Below are 27,082 nucleotides of genomic sequence, written 5' to 3'. Positions count from 1 at the left end.
AAATATTACTTTAATGGCAAAACCATACAAGCACACTCTACATCGCAGCAATTGAGGTTATGTATTACATATTAGTCAGTATATGCAGTTACTTTGCTATGAAAACTTCAGAGAAACTGCTAGAGTTTCAATACATTCTACATAGCTAGTTAAAATTTAAAAAAAAAAAAAAGTTTTGCATAGCAAATTTGACAAACTTTTCCTGATAAATCTTCTGATGGTAAATGGTAAGATGTACAGCTAAAGAAGCATTTTTGCTTGAAGTCAAAAATACCAGTTGTTAGTGCTAAGTGCTGGGACAGAAATGCCGATTTGATCAGAAATGAATAATTCTGTTGCTGACTAAGTGACAAATCTGTTTTGACCCTTTTGAATGACAGGAAGGTTGGACCAAAAGATGTACCATAAGCTACAAGTATTGAGCATTTTACAAGTAAACCGTTAAATTTAGCGATTTGTGAATGTTCCATAGTCACTGGGCAGATTATTGGTGAGTGATAAGGGTGGCTAAGCCACCAGTTAGAATAAGAGCAACTATATTCTGTTCAGATCATGGTTTGGATGTGGCATCTTCAAGCACTTGTTAATACTAAATCCTTTGATACCTTAATCTCTTGGATTTCTTTTGTGGATTCTGCTATATGTGAATATTCACTCAACTTCTAGGAGTAATAGTGCAAATGATTTTTAGTTGATGTTAAAAAAAAACATGTCAGATTAGCAAGTTTACTTTGTCATTGAATTAAATAAGTTTAGTTGTACATTAGAAGAATTAATGGAATTGAGAGGGATGCTCTATTTAGAGGAGAGTCAAAGAGATTTAAAGCCATGATTTGGCTTGAAGTGTTTATATGGTTGTGCAGTGAATCATGTTTTTTAAAAAGGGGAGAGACGAGGGACTGATAGAGTTTTGATATTCTGTGATATTCTGTGGCTACCTTTTTGTTGTTAGGTGGAGGTTTTTTTCACTTAGTCTCCAAGGTTAGTTTTTTTGCGTCCTGCATTTCTACTGGCTATATGCTAGGGTACAAAAATAACAACTATGTAAGCTAAGAATAAGTCAAAAAACTTGTGTGTTGAAATTTAAGTCAAGAAATGTAAGAAAGAACCAGAAGCACAAAACTTGAGTGTTAGTAGTTCAGGCAGAGTAGCACTAGGATTAAGAAAGTATTTCTATAAAAATGAGTTACATTTCAGCAAGTACAAGTCAAAGTTTCTGTGACTTATTGGGAAGTTCACGATCCTGAACTTTTAGATGAGTAGTATGGATCATTACTGCTTTGGGTTGCAAGTCAAATGGTTTAAGTATTTCAAGAGCTGGCCTAACAGGAGAAGTAGATATGATTTTAACTTTCCAATTACTTGCACAACAATTTGCCTGGTTGCTGAAGAACAGTGTTAATGAAATTAATTTTTCTTTGTGGTTCTGTAATTGATGTAGAAAAGCATTTTCAGAAATGGGCATGTGTTCAGTTTTCCACCTCTTCTGTGCAGGAGATGGGGTTGTTTGGTCCATTACCTTTCCTCTTTGCAACTGGCAAACATACTGTTGCTCTATAGCTGAAGTGCATCTCTCTCATAGGCATTGGGGAATGAATGATGTGTCATTGCCCCACTTGCTGAGAGTGATACAAAACCTGTTGTAAGAACTCAGATGACCTTCAGTATAATTCATAAGTGTTGAGATTGAAGGTACTGTGAAACATTGTTAGTTGCCAGGAATATTCTGACACTTTTAGCAGCAACCTTCCAAACCCTTTTCATGGTGTGTTTGCAGACAGATATGACTTGATCAGACCTTAAAGAGCATTCCTAATACATCCGCATGATTCCAGCTGATCACACATCACCAGTTTCTTTTTTTATAAATGTGTAGGTTTTCAGTTATAGAAGTAGAAATATTGCAGAGAAAATTTTAGGTATTTTAGACAAATTTTATTTTGCTGTAGGAAGGTGTGTGGGCACTTAATACATTTGTTTAATTTAGCAAAACTGATAAGCATGTAATAAACAAATTGCTTGAGCACCAATTCCATTTGTAAACCTTATCTTAGAAAATCTTTATTCATACTATGTATATATAGAAAAGGTGTTCCATTCTGAATGAAATTACCACATAAATTACGTAGCGACGTTAATAATTGAAGTGAAAAATATTAACAGTCATTCTTACAGTTTTCATTTTCCTACAATTATGATTTTTAGCTACAGTGTTTAGTTATTAATACAAATACATGATATTCACGTTACAAAGCCAGTTCTGTGAAATGTCTGGGAAATTTCAAATGTATGATTAACCTTGCCATTGCTAGGGTCTTGAAATCTGTTCCTTTAGTCATAATTGTCACATGGTTTTTAAGTTATACCAACTTGCCATCTTTAACATTTGTGCAGCTTAGTAAAGGATGTCATCAAGTTTTTGCTGTAAGAATAGATTCGGTGGGAGAGAATTTCTGTGTGAACTATTTAAAGAGTAAATGAGGAAGAATTTAAATTTTAAAAGGGCCTTCTTAGCTAAAATTTTCCTTTGGGTTTTTTGACATCTCTTTACATCTCAACGTAGGAGATACTGAATATTATTCATTGACCACTTAATGGCAATAATCTCATAGGCTCGCTGTACACAGTATTATAGTTCATTATTTTAATCCTCTAAATACTGTTTAGTATTTCGTGGTCTTTCTTTCTTTTAGGGTGAACATATTAAAAATTTCCTTTAAAAGGAAAAAGTTTTTTATTCAACAACGTCAAAAACATGTAAGTAGTCATTTAATTTTACTTTGCTCAAGTGGTTATGTTCAGATTTTTTGCCTTAAATGTCAAGACAGCAAAATGCTGATCAAAAGGCTCTGTTGTGGTAAGTTGCCTTTGAAATTCTGTTTTGTTAACTTGCCCTTGCTTTTCTAATTCTCTTATCCTAGCTATGTTTCTCACTTTTGTTTCATTTCCAACTTTGAATCCTTCCATATTAAGTCTGGACTGCATCTTTCCCATGCAGGTTTCTTCTTCCTTGGAGACTTGGAAGAAATGCAGACCTTGATCCTTCCTCCAGTATTTAGTAACCTAGTGTATTTCCCTCTTATTGGCAGCATCTGCTCTCCTTTTTCGTGCTGTCTCTGCCCTGTAGAATTCCTAAATACAGTGAATTTAATAAAGAGATGTTTATCCCATCCCATCTAAAAAAAAATTGTTTGTCACAGGAGGCCAAGATCTGACTGGAAAACTGAAACTATCTAGCTGTTTAATATTGTGCTCTTACATACAAAATCTTTACCACGAAAAACTTAATAATTCTTCAGTATTGCTTAAACTTTTAAAGTATCCATTTTGCAATTTAGCATTTCATACAGTCACAGGGCTATTTTGGCCATCTCCATCTCAGAATCTACTATACACTGATTTTTATATTTTCCTAAATTCGTCTTTTTTATTTAAAAGAGAAGTAATTTTATTACTGTTTTTTGAGCTTGTTTGCTGTGCTTCATCTACTTGTATATATTGAAACGTGGTATTTTCTATTGTTACAGAATGAATCCAGAGAGCATATTGTTGCCTTCAACATGCTAAATTACAGAGCATGCAAAAATCTATGGAAATCTTGTGTAGAACATCATACATTTTTTCAGGCAAAGAAGTCACTACCTCATGAAAAAAAGATACTGTCACATTATTTGACACTGGGTTCTAGAAATCCAGCAAAGTAAGTACTGTGTGAAAGCATGTTTTGCTTTGTAATGTGAATGGGAGGATTTGCCAGTGATAGCTCAAGTTGGAGTGGCAGAGTTTAGTTCTGCCTACAGCTGTGTCTCAGTCTGTATGTGAAGCATTCCACACATTATAGAGGTGTGCTTTGTTTCTGCAGCATGGTATCATTACAATAGAACTTTTCTTCTAGTTTCCTGAAAGGGTATTTGAATGTGTGTTCTACTGGTGTTGTTTCAACTTAATTTTTCAATTTGACTTATCAAAACACTGGAAAGTAAAATGTGGTTGGAATACCAAGCACTTATTACTCACATAGAGATTAAAAACTTTCAAGTATTCAAGAGACATTATTGTGACACTTCTAGCCTTTTTTTTGCCTTGTTGGGTTCTACTAGTCATGGAGCTGGTAGTTTTATATCTAAGATCTAATTCCCCAAAAGTAATACTTCAGAGCCTGTTTTGCTGTATGAAGTTGTGATTGTTCCTTCCTGTATGTACCAACTGGCCCATAACTTCACTGAATATCATCTGATAGTTTATGGTCTAGTCATTTCATGTTGTGATGTCCTTATGTTTTTCTTCACAATGGACTATAATTTTGGCCATTCTGTGTGAATAGTATTTTCAGCAAGCTCTAAATTTCCCTAGATCACTGGTGAAAACGTTGAACAAAAGATCCCCCCTGACAGATATCCCTTTAAGACTTCATGGCTGATCTGCTGATCTTTTTTCACTGTAAATCTAAAACATTTTTTCCTATTCTTTCTTTTATGTCACAAGTGAATAGGTAATTCCTCAAAGTGAGGACCCTGTTTATTCCCTAGCTCCCTAGTTTTTTTATGCGTTTAAGGGACCTTGTCAAACCTTTCTGAAATATTGAGCATATGAAATCACTAGTTTAAAGTGGGAGGTTAGACTTAAGTAGTTCTGCTGTTTGATCTTAGAGTCTTTTAGATGATTTTGTAAGTATCAGTCCCAATGATTTCTTTCATTATGTTGATTTGTTCTGTTTAATTTATGAGCAATTCAGCTACAAACATGTCATGTCCTGTGTCGTCGTTTTCTCACCCATGTTCCACCCCACCACGCTCCCTGAAAAAGATACTATAATGAAATATCAAAAATCTTTCATATTAGTAATGAATAAGAAAAATCTTATGTCATCTTCTCTGAATGCGAGATTTTTGGAGGGTTCTTTGGTCCTTGGATCTTGCAGCCTCTAGAAACCTGGTTGTTCTGGCAATTTTTGGAGGAGTACTTTGTTTCCTTTTTGTGTCTTTTTTTTGCAGTGTGTCCCATTAACAGATTAACTTTACATTTAATTTGTCAGGCTAATTCTTTTTCCTGTTTGGATAAGGTTCAACTTTTGAATGATGTAATCATAATTCAAGTAACTCCCCAGGTTTTAGTGGCTGGCTAGCTTCTCATTGTCATGTCTCTTTAGATACTGTAGGTTTTCATGCCAAGTGGACTAGCATTCTTTGTAATTGAAGCAGTTAACCCATGAGGACTGCCCAACAGTAAAAAGGCTGATAAACCATTTCCTGCTGGAGTGGAATACCATAGTTTTACCTGATACTAGATCATAGCTGAAGCAAGGGTTCAACAAGGAGTTGAACAAAACAGTAATCTAATTTTCTACCATTTTACATATCGGTATTTTTAGAAGTAGCTCCTCTGTGAGGTATGTGGAGTATAATTGCAAACGGATTCAAAATCCTGATGCTTGTATATATAAAAGGACATGCGGGCATTGCACAGCCCTTGTAATGTTAGGAAAGAAAGCAGTATGAGCTCCGGAGCGTAATAGTTCATTATCATTCCAATTTTTATCAAACATTTTTGACAAATTTACTGTTAACTACTCTTAATAACCTGTAGCATGCAGGATAGTTCTCATTGTTGAACTGAGTTACTAAGAAAGACTTCTTTTCAAGTAATTTCATGTTCCAAGGCATTAACCTCTGGTGAATTGCTTGTTTAGACTCTTAAGGAATCTCTAGGGAGAACTGTTCATTGTGATATCTTCCAAGAGGTTCAGTGATATCCTCTGTACTAATGCATTCTTTAGCCTTACTTATGCCAACATCAAGCGTGGCATTGTAGGCTCTACATGAGGCAGAAATGACGAAGCAACCTTTACTGTCATACTGCTAAAGTATGGGAAGCAACAATAGTTTTGGAAGACTTTTAGTAGTTCTTATAAGTTGATCACTGTCACTGTTGATTTTTCTCAAAAGTTTTAAAAAAAGTTATCGACAGGTCAATTCTGAAGTCATCTGTCATATATCAAAAATTTTTACTTTCTTACTTGTTTGTGATAATGAGATGTTTTAAGAGACGTGGGCTTTCCCTTTCCCTTTCAATGATGGCTCTGAGCCATCATAATGAAAGCTATGCAACCAAAAAGGTATTCTACATTCTGCCTTTGAAAGGGAGCAAAATTTCAAAATTTTGCATTGTGTAAAGCAAACACACACTAAAAAAAACCCAAACAAACAAACAAAAAAAAGGAAACAACTATACAATACACTACCCCCCCCCAAAAAAACAGAACAACAACAAAAATACATACACAAAAATCCTACCAACCACAAAATGTAACCCCAGAGGTTTTAAGATTGACCTGTCTTTAACAATTCTTTCTTCAAACTTGTGTCAGCTTTGAAGGGGGTTAATTAGGGGTTTACCACCCTAAGTGTCATGAGTTTTCTTCTACAATTTCAGGCTTTTTTGTACTGTATTCTTTTACACTCACGTGAGTCGTATAACCTACCATTTATCACATTAGTTCAAACAGTTGAACTCTTGCAACCCTTTAGTACATTTTCTTACTTGGACATCTCTATGTCCTTCTAGATTCTCTTAGCTTAAAGTACTAGTGGAATTCCATTTAAATTAGACTGCTGAGTTGTATAAAGCACCCGTAAGTCTTATTCAGGCTGAATCACATCTCCCAGATTTTGAGATGTAAGTTCATACAGTGTTTCTGGAATGAATGCTGAATAACTTCTCTTAGATGCATTCTCATTCCTTGCTGAAAAGCTAAAAATGTACCTGGTTTTGTTTGTTTGTTTGTTTTTCCACAAAAGATAACCACAGTAATAACTAGGAGCAAGGAAGTGTCATCTCAAGATAGTGCAGCCCATTCCAGAAAGGCATGGGCAGCCTCTTAGTGTCTTTGCTGAGAAGTCTACTTGTATTTGACATCTGAAGAGCAGCTACTTGGAGTTCAGGAGATTATGTCATGTAACTTAACTGAAATATCTGGAGAATATACTGTTAAAGGGATTCTGTGGTCAGGTTTGGGGTTAACGTTAGGGCTCTGGCTTACATCACACAAGTTACATTGCACCCCAAAAGTCATCTGCATTGGAAAATGCTTGAACAGGCACTTCTAATGAAAAAGCTGAATAACACAAAATATGTGGAATTCTTCAAAATGCATTTTTCATAATACATCCTCTTTTTCTGTTCTCCCTCTCTGCACTGCCAGTGTACGTCTTCTTTGAAAGAACTCTGTTTTCAGAGAGGACCAGAATAGTTTGTGCCTTATCAGTTGTATTCAAAAGACTTAGAGAAATTAAATGTATAATATAGGCAAAAGCTTCTCCTGAACTCATGAACTATGTGTTTATTAAGCTTAAAAACATACCTAGGTAACTGATTTTGATATAATATTTTAAGATACTTCATCTTAAGTTTTCCCTCTGTTTTTTAAACTGGGAGAAGCTTTAAAATTATATTTAGAAGATGAAGGAACTAATGTGCTTTAAAATCATGAACTAGATATGTAAAATACTTCAGAATATAAACAAAAAAAAAGGTTTGGGGCACTTTTTCTTTTTTACTTGTATAAACAAAAAGCAGTGCAATGCAAAGCATAGTTAAGGTCTGATATTAGCATGATTAATATCCACAACATACACAACTTTTTACGCTATGTAAATTTGAGCCTATTCAGCTCTGTAGCAAAGTCCTTACATACCTTGCTGTCCCAGCTGCCTATTATCTACACCTCAGGATTGTAGTGAGCCAAAGTTGGGTTCTCTAGCTCATAAATTGCTGCTTTTCCATGAGAAATCCTAGGCCTGTAAACTTGAGCATGAGCAGCTTATCTTTTTGTTTCTGTTGTGGAATGCTGTGTAAAAAGACGAAAGGCATGAAAGTTAATTTTTAAAGCAAATTGAAATTGAGATAAACTAAGTTTTATGCTGTGTAATTCCACTAGTAATGTATTTCTATTGCTTTCCTAGTTGAAGTTCTGATGCAACACTTGTGTATCAGGTTCTTGACACAAGAAACAGTCCAGACTTGGAGATCATCTTTCCATGACAGATTTTTTTTTTTTCTATAAGAAACACAACTCACATGTGGCTTCCTTCTGGAAACAGAGTACCCTGGTGTAGCTCTTATTTGCCTAGGCAGCAGGTAGATGATTAAAGTCATGTGTCCAGTGAAGCCATTAATAAATTTTACCCTCTTATGAGTTTTAACAGAGAACATCTACAGTATTTTGCCTATATTTGAACCCTGTTTTGTCAGGTGTTCAGTTCAGTGCCAATAGGACACACTGAATTTCCTGTTTTCTTCTCCATTTTCTTAAACACAATTGATTTAAAAATAATTCTCAGAAAAAGTTATTTTTACCCAGATTTGTGATTAGTATTGTAGCAGGGATTAACAAACAACTGCATTGCCACAAGTGAATAACAGCAAATGTCTGTCTGAGACTTCAAATGCGTAAGTAAGGAGGGGTAAAGCACAGGGGACTTTTTAAAACTCATGAATTATAAAATTGATTTTGCATAGAAAAAGAAAACAAAATATGTTTAATGAAAGTAATTAATGTACAGGGTTATTTCTTTCTTTTCAGATCTGTAAACAGCCAGTACTGCAGAAAAGTTATAGGTGGGATGGTTTGGAACCCATCTATGAGACGATCTCTGTCTGTTGAGCATCTAGAGACCAAAAGCCTTCCTTCTCGATCACCTCCTGTTACCCCTAATTGGTAAATCCAGTTTCAACCTTTCCCATACCTTCCAGCCTCTTACCTTTTCCAATTGTTTCTACTCTAGCAGAATAATTATGTAACGTGTACATATATTTCAACACTGTTATTTTGAGAATATATGATGACAGGAGAAGAGTGGGTGTCACATACCTCAACTTTAGCAAGACTTTTGATACCGTCTTCCAAAATATTATACCCAAGTTAAGACATTATGTTCTGAAAGAGTGGACAAGATGATGGTTTAAAAGAAAGGAAAAAGGAAAAAAAAAAAAAAAAGAGGAGAAAAAAAAAAAAAACATGATGGGACTCAGAGTGGAGTTGTTAATGGGCCATGGTCTACCTGGAGGCCAGTAACAAATGGAGTACTGCAGCAGTACCTTGGGACCTGTCCTGCTTAACATCTTTATGACCTGGAGGAGGCAATGGAATACTTGCTCTTAAAGTTTGCAGATGACAGCAAACTGATGAGATGAGTCAGTAAGCTTGGGGACAGCGCTGCTATGCAAAAGACTCCTAATACAGTTTTGATAAATGGGCCAATAGGAGGTTTATGAAATTCAGTAAAGACAAATTCTAAGTCCTGTGAAGGAAGAAGCTGGTGCAACAGTAATGTCTGCAATGCAACTCTCTGGAAAAGGATCTTATCATCTTTGAAGGCAGCAAGCTGTATGTGAGCTATCTGTGCGCCTTAGCAACAAAGAAGTCCACAGCAGCCTGACAGTATTAACAGAAACTTAGGTGGTAGATCAAGGGAAGTGATTATCCCCCTTTTTTGCTCAGCACTCATTAGACCTTATTAGAATACTGCAGCTGCTTTTCTGTCCACTAATACAAGATAAGACACTGACAGACTGGAGTGAGCTCAGCAAAGTCCACCAGTCACCAAGGTAGCCCGGAGACTAGAGCGTTTACCCTGTGAGAAGAGGCTGAGACAACTGCACTTAGCCTGGAGAAGAGAGGGTTTCCCAGACGTCTTATAACAGCCTGGCAGTACTTAGGAGGAGGCCATCTAGAGGATGAGGCTAGGTTCTTCAGTGCTGCATGGTAGGAGGATGAGGCAGCAGGTATATGCTATGTCTGGACATAGTCAAAAACTGCTTCACCCCAAGGACAGCTGAGCAGTGTTTGCTTAGAGAAACTGTGGGGTCTCCATACTTAAGATTTTGAGATCTGACTGGATAAAGCCTTGAATAGCCTGTTCTGACCTCAACTGAATGTGCCTTAAGGAGGAGGTTGGACTAGATGATCTCCATGGGTCCCTTCCAGGCTGAATTATCCTATGATTAGAACTTTAACAATACAGGTAGCATTTCAGGGCGGGGGGGATGAAAGGAACAAACCAAATCAGTTCAATGTACTGAACCTAGCTGTGTATGAATGCCTAGTGTACCATACAAAATGTTTTAAAATTATTTAAAACAAGACTTACAGACCTGTCAGGATTTCAAGACACAGATTGCAATAAGATAGAAGTTCCACTTTGATAGAGTTCCGTGAATTGTTCTGATCTTCCAACTTGTGTTTATGTTCCTTATTTTTAAGGCGGAGTCCTAGACTACGTCATGAAATCCGTAAACCACGACACTCATCTGTAGATAACCTTACAAATGAGATTAGTTATATTACGGAAACAGAGGATGTTTTTTATACATATAAGGGTTCTCCAACATCGAAGGACAGTGATTCAGAGTTCTCTCAGAACCGTAGTCCACAGAGGAGGTAAGGACTTGTGCAAACAATTAATTGCATATTTTGATTTTGTTATATTAGCAAAGGAAAAAAAAAAACACCTTTCGTATAAAAGTCATCATCAGTTATAATATTAAAATGAGTTCAAACAGTGTTGTGTTTGCTTAAGCTTTATTTTGACAAATCACTGAACTGTAAATGCCATGTCATGCAAACTTCATGACAAGCTGAAATCAATCCAACCCTTCATCCTTAAACAATTCTCAGTAGTTGAGTTGTCATTAAAATTAGAGAAGCTATTAAGGCATGCCTGTTCATATCTGTAATACCTTGTTTCCTGGTAGCTTCTGAAACCCTTTCCTATCTGTTATAAACTTTTCCTTTTTTAGGGGGAAATACTTACAGAACTTTTTTCAGAGTTCACTTATATCCCACATCAGCACAGCATCATCAGTTGAAAGAGGTACTAAATTTGAGTAAGCGCAAGAACATACTGCTGTGGTCATCTTTCCCCCCCCCGCCCCAGAGGAACTGTAGATTACTAGTCTAAAGGCAGCCTTTGCTTTTGCCTTGAGGCATTTTTGTTGTATTCCTTGAGGACAGACTTTTTTCCCCTGCAGTAATCTACCCACTGCTAGGTGTGGTCACTGGGCTAGAAACACCTATCTTTGTGCACTGATAATTTGCTTATGTATTACATTTTATGTATGGCTTCACTTGTATCTTAGAGGTATTTCTTATTTCAGATTAACACAATATTTAATTTCAGAAATAATTTATCAAGTCATTGATTATTCAGGCTGAAAAAGAGAACAAAGCTACTTTAAAACTTTGAGCTGGGGAGAGTGCTATGTATTAAAAATACAGGTTCCTTTGTAATGTTACAAAATGAAAACCATTTCTAGTCATCTCTAGTAACTTTAAGGCAAAAGGTATTTTGAGAAGTGATGTATTAATGGAAGCTGGTAGGACTCAGGTACCACTGTGATATTGTGCAGCTAGTAACTGTAGCTTTAAACTCTGGATTTAAACTGTTTTTCAACTTTTAATACAATAATGTTACTACATTACAACAGGCTTCTGTGAAAGAAGGGAAAAATTAACATGTCTGTATTTGGACTTTGTCAGTGTGGTGGTTTAAACTATTTCTCTATTTTTCTGACTAGAAATCAGTTTAACCTTAGTACTATTATTGTTAGTAATAACTATGATAAGATAGAAAAGTGATGCCTCTAGATGTTGTGAATAGTCACAGACAGGAAGCCAGGTCTTTTGTGTTTGAATGTTTACAGAATATATTCTTTTCTGAGTAAAATTAATGCAAGGCAGACCGTAAGAAGAGATGAGGGTAGAAGCTGTAGACAGAAAACTAAGTTGGTGGATTGTGTCCTGCCAATCAGTATGTTGTTGGATTTTTTTAATTTTTTTTTATTTTTTATTTTCCTCCCCTGTAGTGTTAGTGTTTTGGTGTTTTGGTTTTTTTTTTTTTTTTTTTTCTTTCTGGTTTCACCTGTCATATGCCTACTGAGAATGGAGAGGGGAAGCTTGCTTTTATGCTGTTTTTCAGACAGTGAAAATAGGATGTTCTAAATCTGTAAATAGTGTATTCACTTATTTTTCTGAGCACTAAATGACTGTTCTGTGTCTGTGTAATATCACTCACTCTAGAGAAGATTACTGTTACTACCTCATATAAACCAAGACTGTGTACCTCTTATCCCAAACTCATGCCTGGTTTCTTAGGCATGTTTGTAATACTTGATACTCTACAGGTAACTGAAAAGATGCTTGCACAGATCTGATTACTTGAAATTTGAAGTGCGTGTTTTGGAAGGAGAATGTAACTTGTGGAATGAGTGACCCTTTGTTGTACTGACCGTTAGACTTCTGTATGTAAACAGGTAGTTAATAATTTTTTAGCAATTGAGGCAAAATACATGCTAAACATACAAATGAAAAAACCCCAACTTATTCTCCGCACTGAAGTTTTCAATAGTTTTAGTCCACATGGGCTGCCATCAACATTTCAGGAGTGATGGGGTAGTTTTCACGTGTTTTACTACAGCCTGTAGGTAATGTTTTAAAACCTTTTTGTCAAAATGACGAGTGATCCAAGATGGACCTACCTTCAAACTGATCTATTATGATCTCAGGCTTTTTGAGACAAATACATAGGTAAAACTTGTATTAAAAGAATTACCGTGCCTAATCTTACCAAAGAATGTTTAGAACCTTGGTGTATATCAGAACTGTGGAAGCCACCACTGCTGGCAGAGTATTTCCCTATACAGCTTTTTCTTTTTTTACCTCTTGACAATACCAAGTATAATTATTTTCTTAATAATCCATTTTCCTTTGTGCTGTTTTTACTCATGGGAATCAGATTCTATTTTTTTCCTGTAAAACTATACACAGTTTAGAAAACAAATTATGTGGAGCAGTTCTTAGGGAGCATAAAACATCAGTTGTTCACATTTCTTCTATCGTTTCTTTAAATATGCTATACCTACCTGTCAACACCTAGGGCTATGTTTACAGTTAAATACTTTAAATGAACATGCTGGAGATGAGGATCAAGAACATTTTGTCACTTACTCTATTGTTTCTCTGAAGAACACAGTAATTGTTTTAAAAATGTGCTTTGTGTGAACATTCTGTCTTCCAACTGAAATTATAAGGTATATCCTACAGGCTCTAATTGGAAAAAGGAAAACCAGAAAATAGAGCCATGTGCATAGGTGAACTACAGAAAGCCAGGGCAAGCTTGATTGTCTTGTTTGGTGTAGCTAGACTACTTCTGCTGCCCAAATTATGTAAGGTACTTTCACGTTCAAGTACAATTTGAGGCTCAGACATAGTGAAAAGAAGCAATTTTTCTCTTTCAGATTAGTGTCTGCAGAAGAGATTGGAGCTGTCTATTACATATGTGTTATAGAAAAAAAAATTGCTCTAATCTCACATTAACATATGTTAAATAGAGCTTTATTCACAGGGCATCAATAGGTTTGCCTGTCTAAGCCAACTATCTCAAATCACGGCTCCACACAAAACCTGTCATTAAGACAATGCTGAAGAGGATTTCAAGAGGACTTTTGTTAGCTCAGGGCTCCCCAGCCTTTGTGAAGAAAGCCTCACAGGTCAGTTCTTCCTCCTCTTTGTTGGCCTGCTTCTGTGCATCTCATCCAAGTGCTACTGCCACTGAAAAATTAACTCTTAACACAGATACAGAGCCCACACTGAGCTTCCAAAGTCTCATAGGCTGCTTCTGGTGTTATGCCACACTTTGTTATGGCTGTGCTTCCCTAGTTCAGAACAGGTAATCCAATCTATCTTCTGACTATACCTTGTACTCTGTCACTATATTTATCCCATGCCTGTATGGATAGGCACATGGTAATACTGTTACTTTAAAAAAAAAAATGTCAAAACTAATATTGAGATAAAACTTTCAACTTAGTAAGTGCATGTATTTTGATTACTGTTTTTCAGTTAAAATTGGATTTCCTTAGTTCTAACTTTAGCTTCCCTGAAGATTCCCTTAACACAGTGGCTGGAAAGCTTCCTGGAAGAAGGGACCTGAGCGGGTGGGTGCTTGTGGACAGCCAGATGAACATGAGCCAGCAGTGTGCCCAGGTGGCAAAGGGTGCCAACAACAGCATCCTGGCCTGTATCAAAAATGGTGTGGCCAGCAGGAATAGAGAAGGGATCGTGGCCTTGTACTCAGCACTGGTGAGGCCACAGCTTGAGTACTGGGTTCAGTTTTGGGTGCCAAAGTATAAGACAGACATTTTGATGCTGGAGCGGGTCTAGAGAAGGGCAATGAAGCTGGCAAGGGGTCTGGGGAACATGTCTTATGAGGAGCTGCTGAGGGAACTGGAGTTGTTTAGCTTGGAGGAAAGGATGCCGAGGGGAGACCTTGTTGCTCTCTACAGCTCCCTGAAAGGAGGCTGTAGTGCGGTGAGGGCTGGTCTCTCCTCCCAGGTAACTCGCAATAGGATGAGAGGAAATGAGCTGAAGCTGCACATCGGGAGGTTTAGATTGGATACAAGGAAGAATTTCTTTACTGAAAGAGTGGTGAAGCATTGGAGCAGGATACCCAGGGAAGTGATGGAGTCACCATCCCTGGAGGTGTTCAAAAAGCATAGTCAACAGGACCCTCTGTGAAACATTCCTAAGGGACAATGGAGCAGAACAGAGCTGGCAGATATTTAAGGATGCTTTCTATAGAGCACAGGAACTCTTGATCCCCACGTCTTAAGAAATCAGGCAAGGAAGGCAAGAGGCTAGCATGGCTGAGCTGAGACCTGCTGGTCAAGCTAAAGGGCAGAGGCACTGGAAGCAGGGACCAGATATCTTGGGAAGAGTATAGGGACACTACCGGATTGTGCAAGGGTGGGGTCAGGAAGGCCAAGGCTTGGCTGGAGCTGAACTCACTAACCAAAGATGTCTATATGGTTGGGAACAGCAGAACCTGTAGGAACAAGTGTTTTGGTAGGTTAGAGTACACTCGGTGGCCTAACAGAAAAGATTAGCTGTGAAATTTTCTGTTTAACAAGAAAGGAGATTAATGTAAAACACATTTCTAAGCGATTAGGTATAGTATCGGTCTCTAAGAAAAACTTACTGACAAATGAGGCATTAGAGATCTTATATGTAGAGTTATACACTGATTGGTGAGATAAATCTGGCTAGTTATTTGTAGATGTGAGCGTAAGATGCACGAGAAGAACCAGATGACTGGGAGGGTTGAAAAGGGGTCTGTTGCATTGTTGCCTTACACTGCCAAAGGAGACTTTCCAAGTATATAGAGCCAACTCTTCTTGGAGGTCCACAGTAAGAACACATGAGGCAATGGACACAAGGTACAGCTCAAAGGACACTGGGAGGGAGGGAATCACACTGAGTTTAGTTAAGTCCATGTATACGTTGACAAAAATGTCAATGGAGATATTTCCATCCTTGGAGAACCTCAAAATGCAATGTGGCAAGGACCTGAACACTCACATCTAACTTTGATGTTGGCTGTCCTTGAACAAGACTTTAGGTGATCTCTCAAGATCCCTCCCAACCTGAATTACTTTGAGTCTACAGTTCTACTAATTATAACTGTAACATATTCCTGCATAAGCTTTTATCTTAAAACTAAACCTGATTGCAAAGCTATAAACCTCTTTAACATATATTCTAGAATTGTTGGTGATATTGATAATGTAATATGTACAGTCCCAGAGTTGGAGGGGAAGGAAATGAAATGAACTAGTATACAGAAAGGAAACTCACTTACACTGTGCTATGAATTTCTGGAAGTGCATATATGTTCCTGGCTGAAGTGTGATGCATCATCTGGTGAACAGATTGCACTGAAAATAGATTTCCTGAACGTATGCTTCATTTGTTCAATTCTTTCAGCTTACCATTCTGATAGACAATAAACTGTAGCTGCATAGTGAGCTTTGGTGATTGTACTATAGGAAAACATCATTATTTTAACTATACTATAGTTCCTTTTGTGAACAGAATTTTCTAAAGCACTACTATTAATGAAAGTACCCTTCAGATGTATCCAGCCAAGTTCTAGTAACTACTTTCTTGGTAGAAAATTTCAAATAATTTTAAAAAGCAGTCTAAGTTGTTTATCTGCTAGTTTTTAATCACAGATGTGATAAATTCCTTGTTCTTACAAAATCTGCTGCACTTCACAAGAATCCAGTGCCCTTGTTTGTCTACTTCAGTCTTTCTCAAGCACGATGTACTACAGTTTCCTTGCCAGTTCAAAAAAACTATTGGTTTGCATCCAAAAAGTGTCAAAGTTGAACTGCAAATATGTGATATGGCAAATTTTGCAGCAAGCCAATTGGTTGCAGATTATCAGAATACATGAAGATTTCACAGAAAGTCAATAAACTGGGATATGGTCAGTAGAGGCAATGCAGAGTAGCTGCAAATATTCTTTTATGGGTGATGGCAGCAGCCTACAAATGCGAATGTTTGGAATTTACAGAAAATCACTAAAAAACTTGTGTATACGATGAAGTCCTCAAGTTTTTCTGGAATGATAATCTTAAGTATGCAGCACAAAGAACCTGTGGCCTTCTCACACAGTCATTCTGTTCATAGAAATGCTAAATTTCTTTAAAATTGTGCATAAATTTCTTTAAAAGTCAGCAAAATGTGTTGCTGCAAATATCTATCACGTATTTGGCTTATGAATAATAATCCTGGCTTTAATGGTGACATCTCAGAAAAGAGGTGATAATGGAATTGCTGGCACAGTCAGTCTTCCCACCCTGCAGGTGTTACACTTAAAGAAGCTTAAAGAACTTCAAGAACAGCCCAAGGGCAAAACCTACAGATGTTTCCTTCAGTTGTTTGTAAAGGGGGAGTTTTGCTACAGTACTATTGTTTCAGTTGTCCCTTTTCTCTCTGGGGTTTTACTCGGCTGTAGTTCATCATCCTCAGTTCTCAGAATAGCAGAATTCCCTGGTAGGGCACACCAAAATGGGGAGGAGGGGTCTTTCTTTAAGACCTTTCCTTTCTGTCCTGACAGAAGACGAGAGTTAGACTTTTCAGCGTAAAGAGATTTGGTGTTTTTTGTTTTGTTTTTATTAAGATCATCACAAACAGAGCAGTCTATAGTGAGTGAAAGATTGAAATGGCACCATTTTAGGTATATTGTGGAGTAAGGAAGAGACATTACCTGCAGCTTTAAACTGTGTGCTTGTTAGCTGTATCGATGGAAAGCTTAATCTCCTTGCAAGGAAGGGCTCTCTTTCTTGATGAAAAAGTTGAATGGCTGGTCTGGTGAGTGTTGTCTTTTATTGACTTTAAATATGGTCCTTATCGTATGTTCTGACATGAGGAAAATAAATTAGTAAAATGTGGAATACTGTATATTCAGAAAAGATAATCTAGTTATTCATGTTTAAGGTACTTTATCATGGATAACTAAATGCTGTAAATATTGTTTAACTGAGTTGTGGAGCAAAATTCTGCAGCTCTAGCATGCTGAGCTGTTAAGGACTTAAGAAGACACAGCTGCATTGCCCCTGACAAATTGTTTTAAGCCTTGAATTCGGCCACTTTCTAGGTAAAAATTTTTATTACCTTTTTCCACTTAAAGTTACGGAATGATTCAGTAACTCTTTCAGAGTTGGTATGTTTGAATTAAAGTGCAATAATTCAACAAATAAACTTTCAGCATATGTTACTGAGAATTTATATCTCACATTTAGGTCTCCAAATGTATTATCGAGATGATGAAAAATTTGCCGTATGTTTATACACAGCATATGAATAGAAGCTCAAGTTGCTTTTTACTGTCTCAAATTACCTCCCTCTATTAGGAGGAAAGAGAAGTGATAATATATTAAAATAGGGACCTGGCCCCGATATACATCACAATTCTCTGTGTAACGTTTTGGTGAAAGCTTTTGAAAGGCTTAACTTATGGCAACTTGAATTCTACACAGAATTTGATAATAGAGCTGTAGCCCTCCTGTGGCAAAACATAGAAAAGATGTACAGCTTTATTGTTCTTTGCCTCACAGGGAAATCAATTAGCTTAAACAAAAATAAATCTGATGATTATTTTTAGCATGACTTCCTAAGGAAATAAGGCTTATGACATTGCACTGCCCATCTGCTTCTGTTCCCACTTAAGAACATTTGGACAATTGCAGTCAAACCTAATGCAGGAGTCAAGTTTTCAAAGATGCAGAGTTTTCTATGAAATTAGTGGAAGTCAGTGACTAGGTAAAAAAAAAAAAAAAAAAAAAACCACCTTAAACTGACATTCTCCTCTCACAGAGCAATTACAGTACGAGTTCAATGGTTTTCCATTTAGATATGGACTAGTTGGGCAGCTTGTGCCCTGCTGGCACTTGGGGTAAAACTTAGGGATTGTAAACAAGGAGAACCAGAGGTATTTGTGGGAGAGTGGGAGTGGGTGTCAGTGGAATTGGAAGGGGGACATGACTGCAGTAAAAAAGGAAGTGTAACACCTTAAAAAATAGTTAAAAGGATACACAACCCAGACCTCCACAAATTCTTAGGGAATCGAGCTTCACCAACTCTGCCTCTCAAGGAAAAGTTTCTTCATATTGTGCAACCCATTTAAGGAAACTTAACTAGATTGATACTGCTGCTATATTTTCTGTATTGTTGATGAAACATAGTACATAATTCTTAGTGTTGAGCTTGTTTTAGAGAACAGTAATTGAAAAGAGCAATATGGTTCCTATAACTTGACAATTCAATACCTGTGTATTCAAAGCATTCTACTTCATGGGTTTTTTTTCCAGCATGGATTTACATCACTCCAGGTGTTTTGGGCACTATTTAAATCCAAAAAGCTGTTCCATTTGCCTTAAACTTGCTTCACTTTGCAAGCACCTTTTTTGTATCTTTTACTTTCAAATTTATCTTAGTATCACAGCTATGGTTTTAGTTGGTGTGATATAGTTTAGCTCACTGTTTCAGGTGATTTTGGATGAAGCTAATTGAATGCCTTGAAAAATGCTGTGTACTGCAAATTGTGATTTCTCTTCCATGCTAGATTGTTCTCATCTCTGTAACTGCTTCTGCTACAGTTACGTTTTGTCTTAAAGTTCTCTATCAACATCTGTTCTTCTCTCACATTATGAGGATGTGTAAAAAAACTTCAAGCTTCCAAAGCTGCCTATGCTTATTTCTTGATACCTAAACATAAAAATTCTGCCATAATTGACTTTTTACAAAATAGTCACTGATGTGGATCACAATGACTACAGACATCTAAAACTTTCTTAAATAATGTAGTGTCTTGCTAAATAATTGCCTCTGTAAACTCTTACACAGTTTAAGTTGCAGTAGCAGATCTGTGTTGTCTGTAGTTGAGCTTGTGCCAAATGTGTGAGTGAGTGATTAGAGCTGTCCTCAGTTTTTTGTTCAGCATTTCATAAATGCCATGATTGTCTGATTCAGACTTTCAGCATAGGATTAAGTATTCTTTAATTTATTGTGAGCACACCTTTTAGTTTTCAAGTAGACATTATTTTTTGTAATTAGAGTTTAGTTCTTGTCTTTCTGAAGAGTTAACATACGTTCATTTACTGTTGGTTGTGGTTTTTTTTTTTTTAACAGGTCATCTGAACAAGAATCACCAAAGTGAGTTTTCTTTAAAGTTTCTACTATAGAATCTCTAGCTTTAAGTTATATAATAAAACACAGAACTTGAACTGATTTCTTTGAAGTGGTGGTGTTGTGTGCTTAATTGGTTTATACGTTTATATTTTTAAGTTTGTGAATGTATGCGGAAAAAAAATAAGTTTTTTTTGATCAGGTTGTAGAAAGTCTTGAGTCCTAATACACCTCTAATCTCTGCTAACAAAAAAGTTGGTTAAGAGCTGTTGTAAAAATTTAATGATACAAAAATCTACTGGTAATTTTAACTAGTAACTCTTCATAGTGCCAGAAGGCATTGACTGAAATAACTTGTAATATTTTTCTGGCATAATTCTTTTTTTCTGCACTGAAAAATCTATAATCTTGACATGTAAGCAAAATGGTTTGGGTTTTGTTGGGTCTTTTTTTTCTTTTTTTAACTGATATATTCTGAAAACCTTATTAGGATATATTTACATGTACAGTGTTCCTCCTTGCATAACACTGACTTCACAGGAATCTTGAAGTCCTGGAAGCTGTCCAACAAATGCAATTTCACCAGTATTATTCCTTTCAATATCATTATAGTTCACTGCTTCAAAGTATTTTGAAACCGAGAGCACAAAGTGAATAATACCTCCAAAACACTGAAAAAATATTTTCCATAATAACTGAAAATTCTGCAAATGTTGCACAAATCACTTTATACCCATTGCCAAATACACATACTATAACTGAATATTAAAAATATTATGGCAAGAATACATTTGCTTGATGGCACCTTTCAGAATGCTGCAGTCAGATTTCCACAAGCCAAGAAATGTTTGTATTACTAAAGTTTGCTGCAATGCAAGTGCTCTATGTTAAAAGCCTAAGCTTTTAACTCTGTAAGCTCCTCTATAGTGTAGTACTACTGCTCCATTGACAGCTAGCAGTGGCTGCAGTGGCTGCTGGAAATGGTTCATGTATATATATATATATATAGTTTGACTAGTACAAGAGCAGAAATAAATGTTTGATCAATTTTAATGCCAGGGTTCACTTGCATATATTCCTGCCACTTTAACCTTGTGAGAATTTGATGTTGCTTTTGGAGATAAACTGTAATAAACAGTTAACAGTGTGTAATTCCAAGGATCAGATGTCCTTCATTACAGAGCTGGGTTGTCTGTAGAGGTGCAGAGTGTTCTTGCAAAATGCACTGCCACTGAGCCTGATGATCTGTCACGTAGGGAAAAGGTCTGTGCAGTGGTGTGATACAAGTGGCTAGGACTCTGATTTGGCCACACACGGTCCTGTATGTTAGTGATAGGAAACTATCTGATCTATACCTGAGCTTTCCCTAGATCAGAAATTTCCACAAAGCATTATGTAATGTTTATACAGATCAGTTAGTTTGTGTGGTATCCGTGAGTTTAGTCCTATTAGAGAAGGGTTTTAGTTGTACTAGAGGTCTACATTTCATCCTTTTCATAAGAGTGCATGTAGCCAAATGAACATCTGAAAGGTCCTGGAGCACCACCAGGCAACTCGGCCAATTCTAAGAGCTGAGGTATTACTGACTTTGGTTAGCCTTGAATTTTAAGGTTCTTGAATCACTAGGCCAGGTCTGCACCCCAGTTTAATTCTGTGTCCTTCTACATGGTTGTAACTACCTCAGTAACAGACTGTATTAACTGTAATTAAACATTTCATTGTCACTTCATTTTCTATTTCTGACAATTTACTGTGGGTTTTCCACAAACCACCTTCTCCTAGAGAGCTAAGGTTGAGATGGTGCTCATAAGAAGGAGGAATGGGAAAAAAAAAAGTGCTTTGCAAGAATGCAAGTGGAATCACGGCAAAAATTTGTAATGGGTAGGATTAGCAAATGAAGCACCTTTCCTCAGGGGTTCAACTCTTTTCCTGTTGCTGTGATTTCCTGTACCACTGCAACAGTGCATCTCGCTGCTAACATACAAATATATTACTAAAAATTTTTTTGCTACTCCAGTTTTGGTTTATCCCTTCTTCTGAATGTCCACTGATCAAAAGATAGGCTTAGATCATACTCCAATTCTGTTACCCTGCACTTCAAGAAGTGGTGCTAAATCAAAGTATGAAGTTGGGTTTCTCTTTTAACTGGACAGTACATCTGCAAGTTTTACTATTTTATTTTAAAATCTGGATAACAATACCTTTTGTAATGTTTATTTATCCTGTTTAAATGAAGGAATGTTTTGGGAAACAGTCCAACAAGGAGTCCTCTGACCCGTATCTCGCCTAAAACCTTGGCTCAGTCTCCCAATGGACTTGGTAACTTTTCTGGCTCTTACCCATTGGAAGGGGTGGATAAACAGTTCTTAGAAACATATGATAACGTTACAAGAAGTAGCTCAACGGAAGATTCCAGTCAGTACTACTGTGATAAGGTATGTTCAGTTGCATACTTTTACAGGCAAAACTAGTACTGAATATGACTTTGAACTATAGATTAAGAATACACAAAAATTGTGGTAGTATTTTAAGATGAGCATATTTTGTGATAAGAATAAATCTTGTCTTACTGCTCAAATTTATCCAAGACTGTGTACATGGTACAATGGGCAAGCCTGCCAACTGTGTTGATTTCCATAATGTCCAGGCTTCCAAAAGCATTTGCAGAGGAAGTTCCTAGTGGAAGGGGAATCCTTAAGTGATTAAGTCTTATTTCCTCTGAGGGGATGGATCATAGAACTCAAGTTGTTGTATGTCTTGATAGCAGGCACAACTGCTTCATCCCAAGCATCTCTTCTTCAGGATGGGTAAACATCATCCTTTGAATTTTGCACTGACTAGAGAGCAACTGCTCTCTGCTAGTGGGATCATTCCTTCCCTTTCTCCAGCTTGTTCAAGAGGGATGCTGAACAGCTTCCTAGCCTGCCTGTCCAGTAGCTGCTGCCAACTTTTAATCCTTCTGGCTTCTGCTCTTGCAGAAGATATCAATGTACTCATTTAGAGAAGAAAAACTGGTGAAAAAGTGGTAACTTCACAGTCCATAGAGTAGAATTGATTCAAATGTGTTGCACCTAACTTTCTCCTTTTAGGTCACCTTCAGTAAAGACAACACACTGAAAATTTTAATAGGAGTTATCAGCTGAGAAAGCTACGGTGGGAGTAACAAGTGTTAGGATAGAGCAAGGAGAAAAAGTATTTGCTGTTACGTATATTGCTATTTTTACCATTTAAAAGGTTAAAATGAGTATATTCTGTAACCGTAACTACTACTTCTTTTGAACGTGGATTTATGTATTCTTGTTCAGTGCATCTAAGTTTGGATGCACTGTTTTCTAATTTGCTGGTATTTTCTTTTAAAAATTAGAAGTGTGTTTATTTTTACTGTATATTGCAGAATGAACTAATTGAGGGAGATTTGCTTTTGGTGCGTATCATTCCAGATGAAGATGGGAAGTTTGGGTTTAATCTAAAGGTAAACCAGCAATCTTTGAGTTATTTTAAAACACTTTTTAGAGATACTATGCTTTGACTTTGTGATCATTTTTCAGTTTTCAAGTAATGCTTTGGAGAAAGCAGTATATTCTACATGAATTTCTTATGGGCCAAGAGTTTTTAGAAGTGGCAGCCTAATCCTTAAATGCTAGAGCAACATTTACGGAAATAAGCTCCTAATAGTTCTCGTTTTTTTAGTTGGATATACTATAGTCATGATAGGTTTCCAAAGCTGACTGCCTGTTTGGTTTCTTATATATGAATGTGGAATCCTAAATTTAAAACATCAACTTTTGGGGAAAAAAAAAAAATTAGTTTATGCTATGCAATGGAAAATATCCATTAAAAATTGTATTGGAAAGGTGAAAGTTCATTTATGAACAAAATTGAAATTGCCATTGATAATTGAATGTTGTAATTTTTTTTTACATTCCTTCAATGAAATTCCATTTAAGCAGATAGTGTAAAGTAGCCATAATATCAAAAAAACAGACAAAAAGGGAGTACGGTCATTTGGAACTTTGATCCTACCTGATCCCTTGCAGGCTCATTGCAACATCTAAGAACACTGCCTGCAAGTTCAAACACTAAATTAGGCTTGCTTGAAGGGTAGTGTTAGAATAAATGCTGCATTTGATGTATTTATTGCCTGTTAAATTATATGACCAAGCAAAGACCATGGATTTAGTTTACTGGAAATCGGTAGATTTAAAGACTGCACCCTCCCACCACACACATTCTGTTGAAAATTGGATCTTCCCAATGCTGCTTATAATGACAGAGCATAAACCTTATCTAGAAATAAAAATAAGTGATTGCTTGTTTTAAATGCTGCTTATGCCTAATGATATATTTATGGTTGTTTTTTACTTGATATTCTTCTAGGGTGGTGTAGATCAGAAAATGCCACTAGTGGTGTCAAGAATAACTCCAGGATCACCTGTAAGTAAATTCTTAACATTTTTAATCCTTTCTTTCATTGCTGCTCCTAGCACTCGGAGGTCTGTACAGATAGGAATTTGGACACCCATAACCAGTAAAAGATGGCAGCTGAACTAGTGTCTTGGCAAATTGATTTATCCAGTGGTTTCTTAAACCACAGGTGAAAAGATTGGAAGTAGTAGCCAAACAATACTAGTAGAAATCATGTTGGTCATCTCAAAAAGTGCAACTTGAACTGAAAAATGTTTGATGAGGGTCAAGAGCAGTGACGGAAGATATGGGATGGTATTCATTAAGGAAGTGAGTAGTCTTGCCCCTTGCAGCCTAGAAAAAAGAAGGTTGTTTAAGCTCCTAGTTTAAGGGAGTGGTAGTAGATATCAGTAAGATTAGGATCACTGTGAGCAGGGAATTCCAGCAGAAGAATGTGGGCTACTAAACATAGGTAGTGAAAAATCATGGTCTTCATGCTTTGTGAAGTAATTCTTCATGCATAAAATGGTAGACTTGTGAAACTCCTTGTCAAAGGATGCTATGGTTAAAATAATCTTGTGGGTGGTCAGGAGAGGGCAAATACTTGGGCTGCAGACAGTTACTGAATAGACAAGCCACAACAGGCTGAGGAAATCCTTAGGGCTAAAAATACTTACAGGATGGGAGAGTACTCAGCAGGGAAGAGGGGGTGCAGATTGTTTGCTCTGTTCATATTTTGCCATGGTTTTTTGCTTATGGAAATATTTATGAACCAGCTGGAAGGTTCATCAGAATCAATACAGCCATTAAATTCTTCTGTTGAATTGTGCAATAACATAACATCTTGGTAACATTTTTCTAAAAAATTAGTACATAAATCTGTGTGTACATATGTCATCTTATCTCTTTTTTTCATTCACCTTTTTTCCAAATTCTATTTCTGAACTCTGATGAAATTTCAGTGCAAACTTGATAGGAAATATTGCTGACTTAATCCTAAAAATCCAATGTGCATTTTGTATGTACATCTTGTAGATTCTCTTGAAATTTGGTAAGTAGTTACAGGACTCATCTGTACATATCATTATATAAATCAAGCTAAAGCAGACTGAGAAGTTGTTCTTGTCACATCTATGATTTATGGTCTGACTTACGAAGTGCATGCTGCTCCTCTATGGACTACAATTAATGATTTGAATAAAAGAGTAATAGGAAATTATCATTATAACTTAAATCCACGCAGTGAAAATAAACCAGTCCTTAAAAAAATGTTTTGTAGTAATCTAGCGAACTTCTTAAGGGTGATTTAAGATGCTGAAAATAATGTAGGGCAAACAAGTTCATTCCACAACTGGAGAATGAAAAATGCTTCTTCAGAGGCAATGGTTTCCTTGGGCAGATCAGATTGTCTTCTGGAAAGTATTGATCTGTGTGGGTTTTTTCTTGAATTGGAGAAGGATTGGACTCACACACTTCATTTAAGTGTCTCCACTCATTGGTGTCGGCATAGGTAGAAGTGACCGATTAACTCCCGAGCCTACTAAGTCACCAAGGGAGCAAGTTATCAAGGGCCAGGGAATAAATTTGAAACAGTTATCCAATACAATATACTCAAGAGTAGTGTTGTAGAAATCATGTCATTTTGCAGCAAGAGGAAAAAAAACACCTTATTAGAGTGTGTCAGTATTAACATTGATTATAACATTTTCAATTAATTAAATCTCACCTGATGTTGACTGCTTAATGAAATGTAGATGATGTTTGAAAATTCAATTTAAGCAGTCTATGGAATGGGTTTTTATATTATTTTTGCTCAATTTTACCTTTCCTTCATTGTATTTGCTACTATTTTAGCTTGTTCTAGGTTCACTCATCCTGTAAACTGTCCTCAGGGATACTGTTTGGTAATGTTATTTGCTAAGATTACATTTCAGGCTTGTAGGTCACTGTTTCCCACTTACCTACAAAAAGACCTGTATTTTTTTGTGGAGGAGGGGAAGCGAATCTAGTCACCAAAATAAGGCAGTATTTTCCCTTTCATGTCCTGAGTTCTTTTAAAAATCCTCTTCTAGGACAGCAGCAATCTGATATGCAGGAGAGACTGTAGAACAGAGGAGCCAAAATTGTGAGAGAGACGTATATCAAAAGAACAACCATTTATTATATCTGTTTTATTGGTTTCATGTTTTGTGGGTTTGTTTTTTTGTTGTTTGGATTTTTTTTTTTTAAACTAAAGTCCTATACTGATCTTTTTTTTTCTCCCTCCAAAACCGGTATTAATATCCTAAGGTGTCAGTGGTCATTGGGATTTTATATGGCAGAGTATCTCATTGAGAAAAAGTATGCGTGCTGCTTGGAGCAATAGCAAGGTGATTAGCATAAAATGAAGCAGTGGGTGTGTCAATAGGACAGGAAGCATTTGACATAATTGATTGTGTGGAAAAGCTCACTATCTGAAAATCTATAAATTAGGCTCACATGGAAGGAATTAATTCTCCTTCCAGATATATTGTATGTAGTCAGTTGTCTGTCTTTTAGATACAGCTACATAGATATAGCCTCAGTCTCTCAAGTAAGAGAGTAGAGACATTAACATGTCACATGTGCAATAAAGTTTCTTTGAGCAAAGATATTAATCGCCTTCTGTAATAAAGAATAATAGCCAGCAACCAGACAAAGAATCTAAATTATAGACAAACATTCCTTCCATGTTCTTGTTGACTGCTTGACTCTCCTAGATTGACCTGACATCGTCTTTATATCACTTATCTTCTCAAATAATTATAATATTTCAGTGTGATTAAATCAATCATTCATATTTCTGTTCTTTAGTCTTACGTTTGTAAATTATACAAAATATGGCAAGGGAGTTTTGGGGGAGCTGTGAATACCTGGTTATTGCAGATAGTTGGTTGTTGAGTCTTGGAGTCTGAAATGTAGATCTTTAAGAGCAATCTGATGATGGCTGTTTGATAAAGAATCATTCTTTTTATACCTATCAATATGCTGTTTGAACTGTTTCTCATCTTCACTGAGAGGCTATGAAGAAAAAAAAAAGTTTCAGGTCTGAATCCTTTGATAGAACTTATGATACAGAAGATGAAACCTTGTCAGGAGAACTCTGAAGACTTTGCTTACGTGATGAACTTAATA

The 27,082-nt window shown here is 36.5% G+C and overlaps 1 protein-coding gene across 2 annotated transcripts in view; it reads left to right on the top strand.

The window, feature by feature from the left end:
* Positions 1 to 27,082, top strand: part of PTPN3 (protein tyrosine phosphatase, non-receptor type 3) — a 52,820-nt gene that overhangs the window by 2,722 nt on the left and 23,016 nt on the right. The window contains exons 2-8 of one of the 2 annotated variants that reach the window (XM_008935760.1): positions 2,694 to 2,757; positions 3,528 to 3,700; positions 8,582 to 8,716; positions 10,262 to 10,438; positions 21,762 to 21,960; positions 22,920 to 22,997; positions 23,903 to 23,959. In XM_008935760.1, coding sequence (XP_008934008.1) covers positions 2,694 to 2,757; positions 3,528 to 3,700; positions 8,582 to 8,716; positions 10,262 to 10,438; positions 21,762 to 21,960; positions 22,920 to 22,997; positions 23,903 to 23,959 — 883 coding nt within the window. The remainder of the gene's footprint in view (positions 1 to 2,693; positions 2,758 to 3,527; positions 3,701 to 8,581; positions 8,717 to 10,261; positions 10,439 to 21,761; positions 21,961 to 22,919; positions 22,998 to 23,902; positions 23,960 to 27,082) is intronic. The other variant, XM_008935768.1, reaches the window with a different exon arrangement.

This window comes from Merops nubicus, unplaced genomic scaffold (genome assembly GCF_000691845.1).
Source record: "Merops nubicus isolate BGI_N331 unplaced genomic scaffold, ASM69184v1 scaffold80, whole genome shotgun sequence".
Lineage (NCBI taxonomy): Eukaryota > Metazoa > Chordata > Aves > Coraciiformes > Meropidae > Merops > Merops nubicus.
This window is presented reverse-complemented; position numbering and strand designations above follow the sequence as displayed.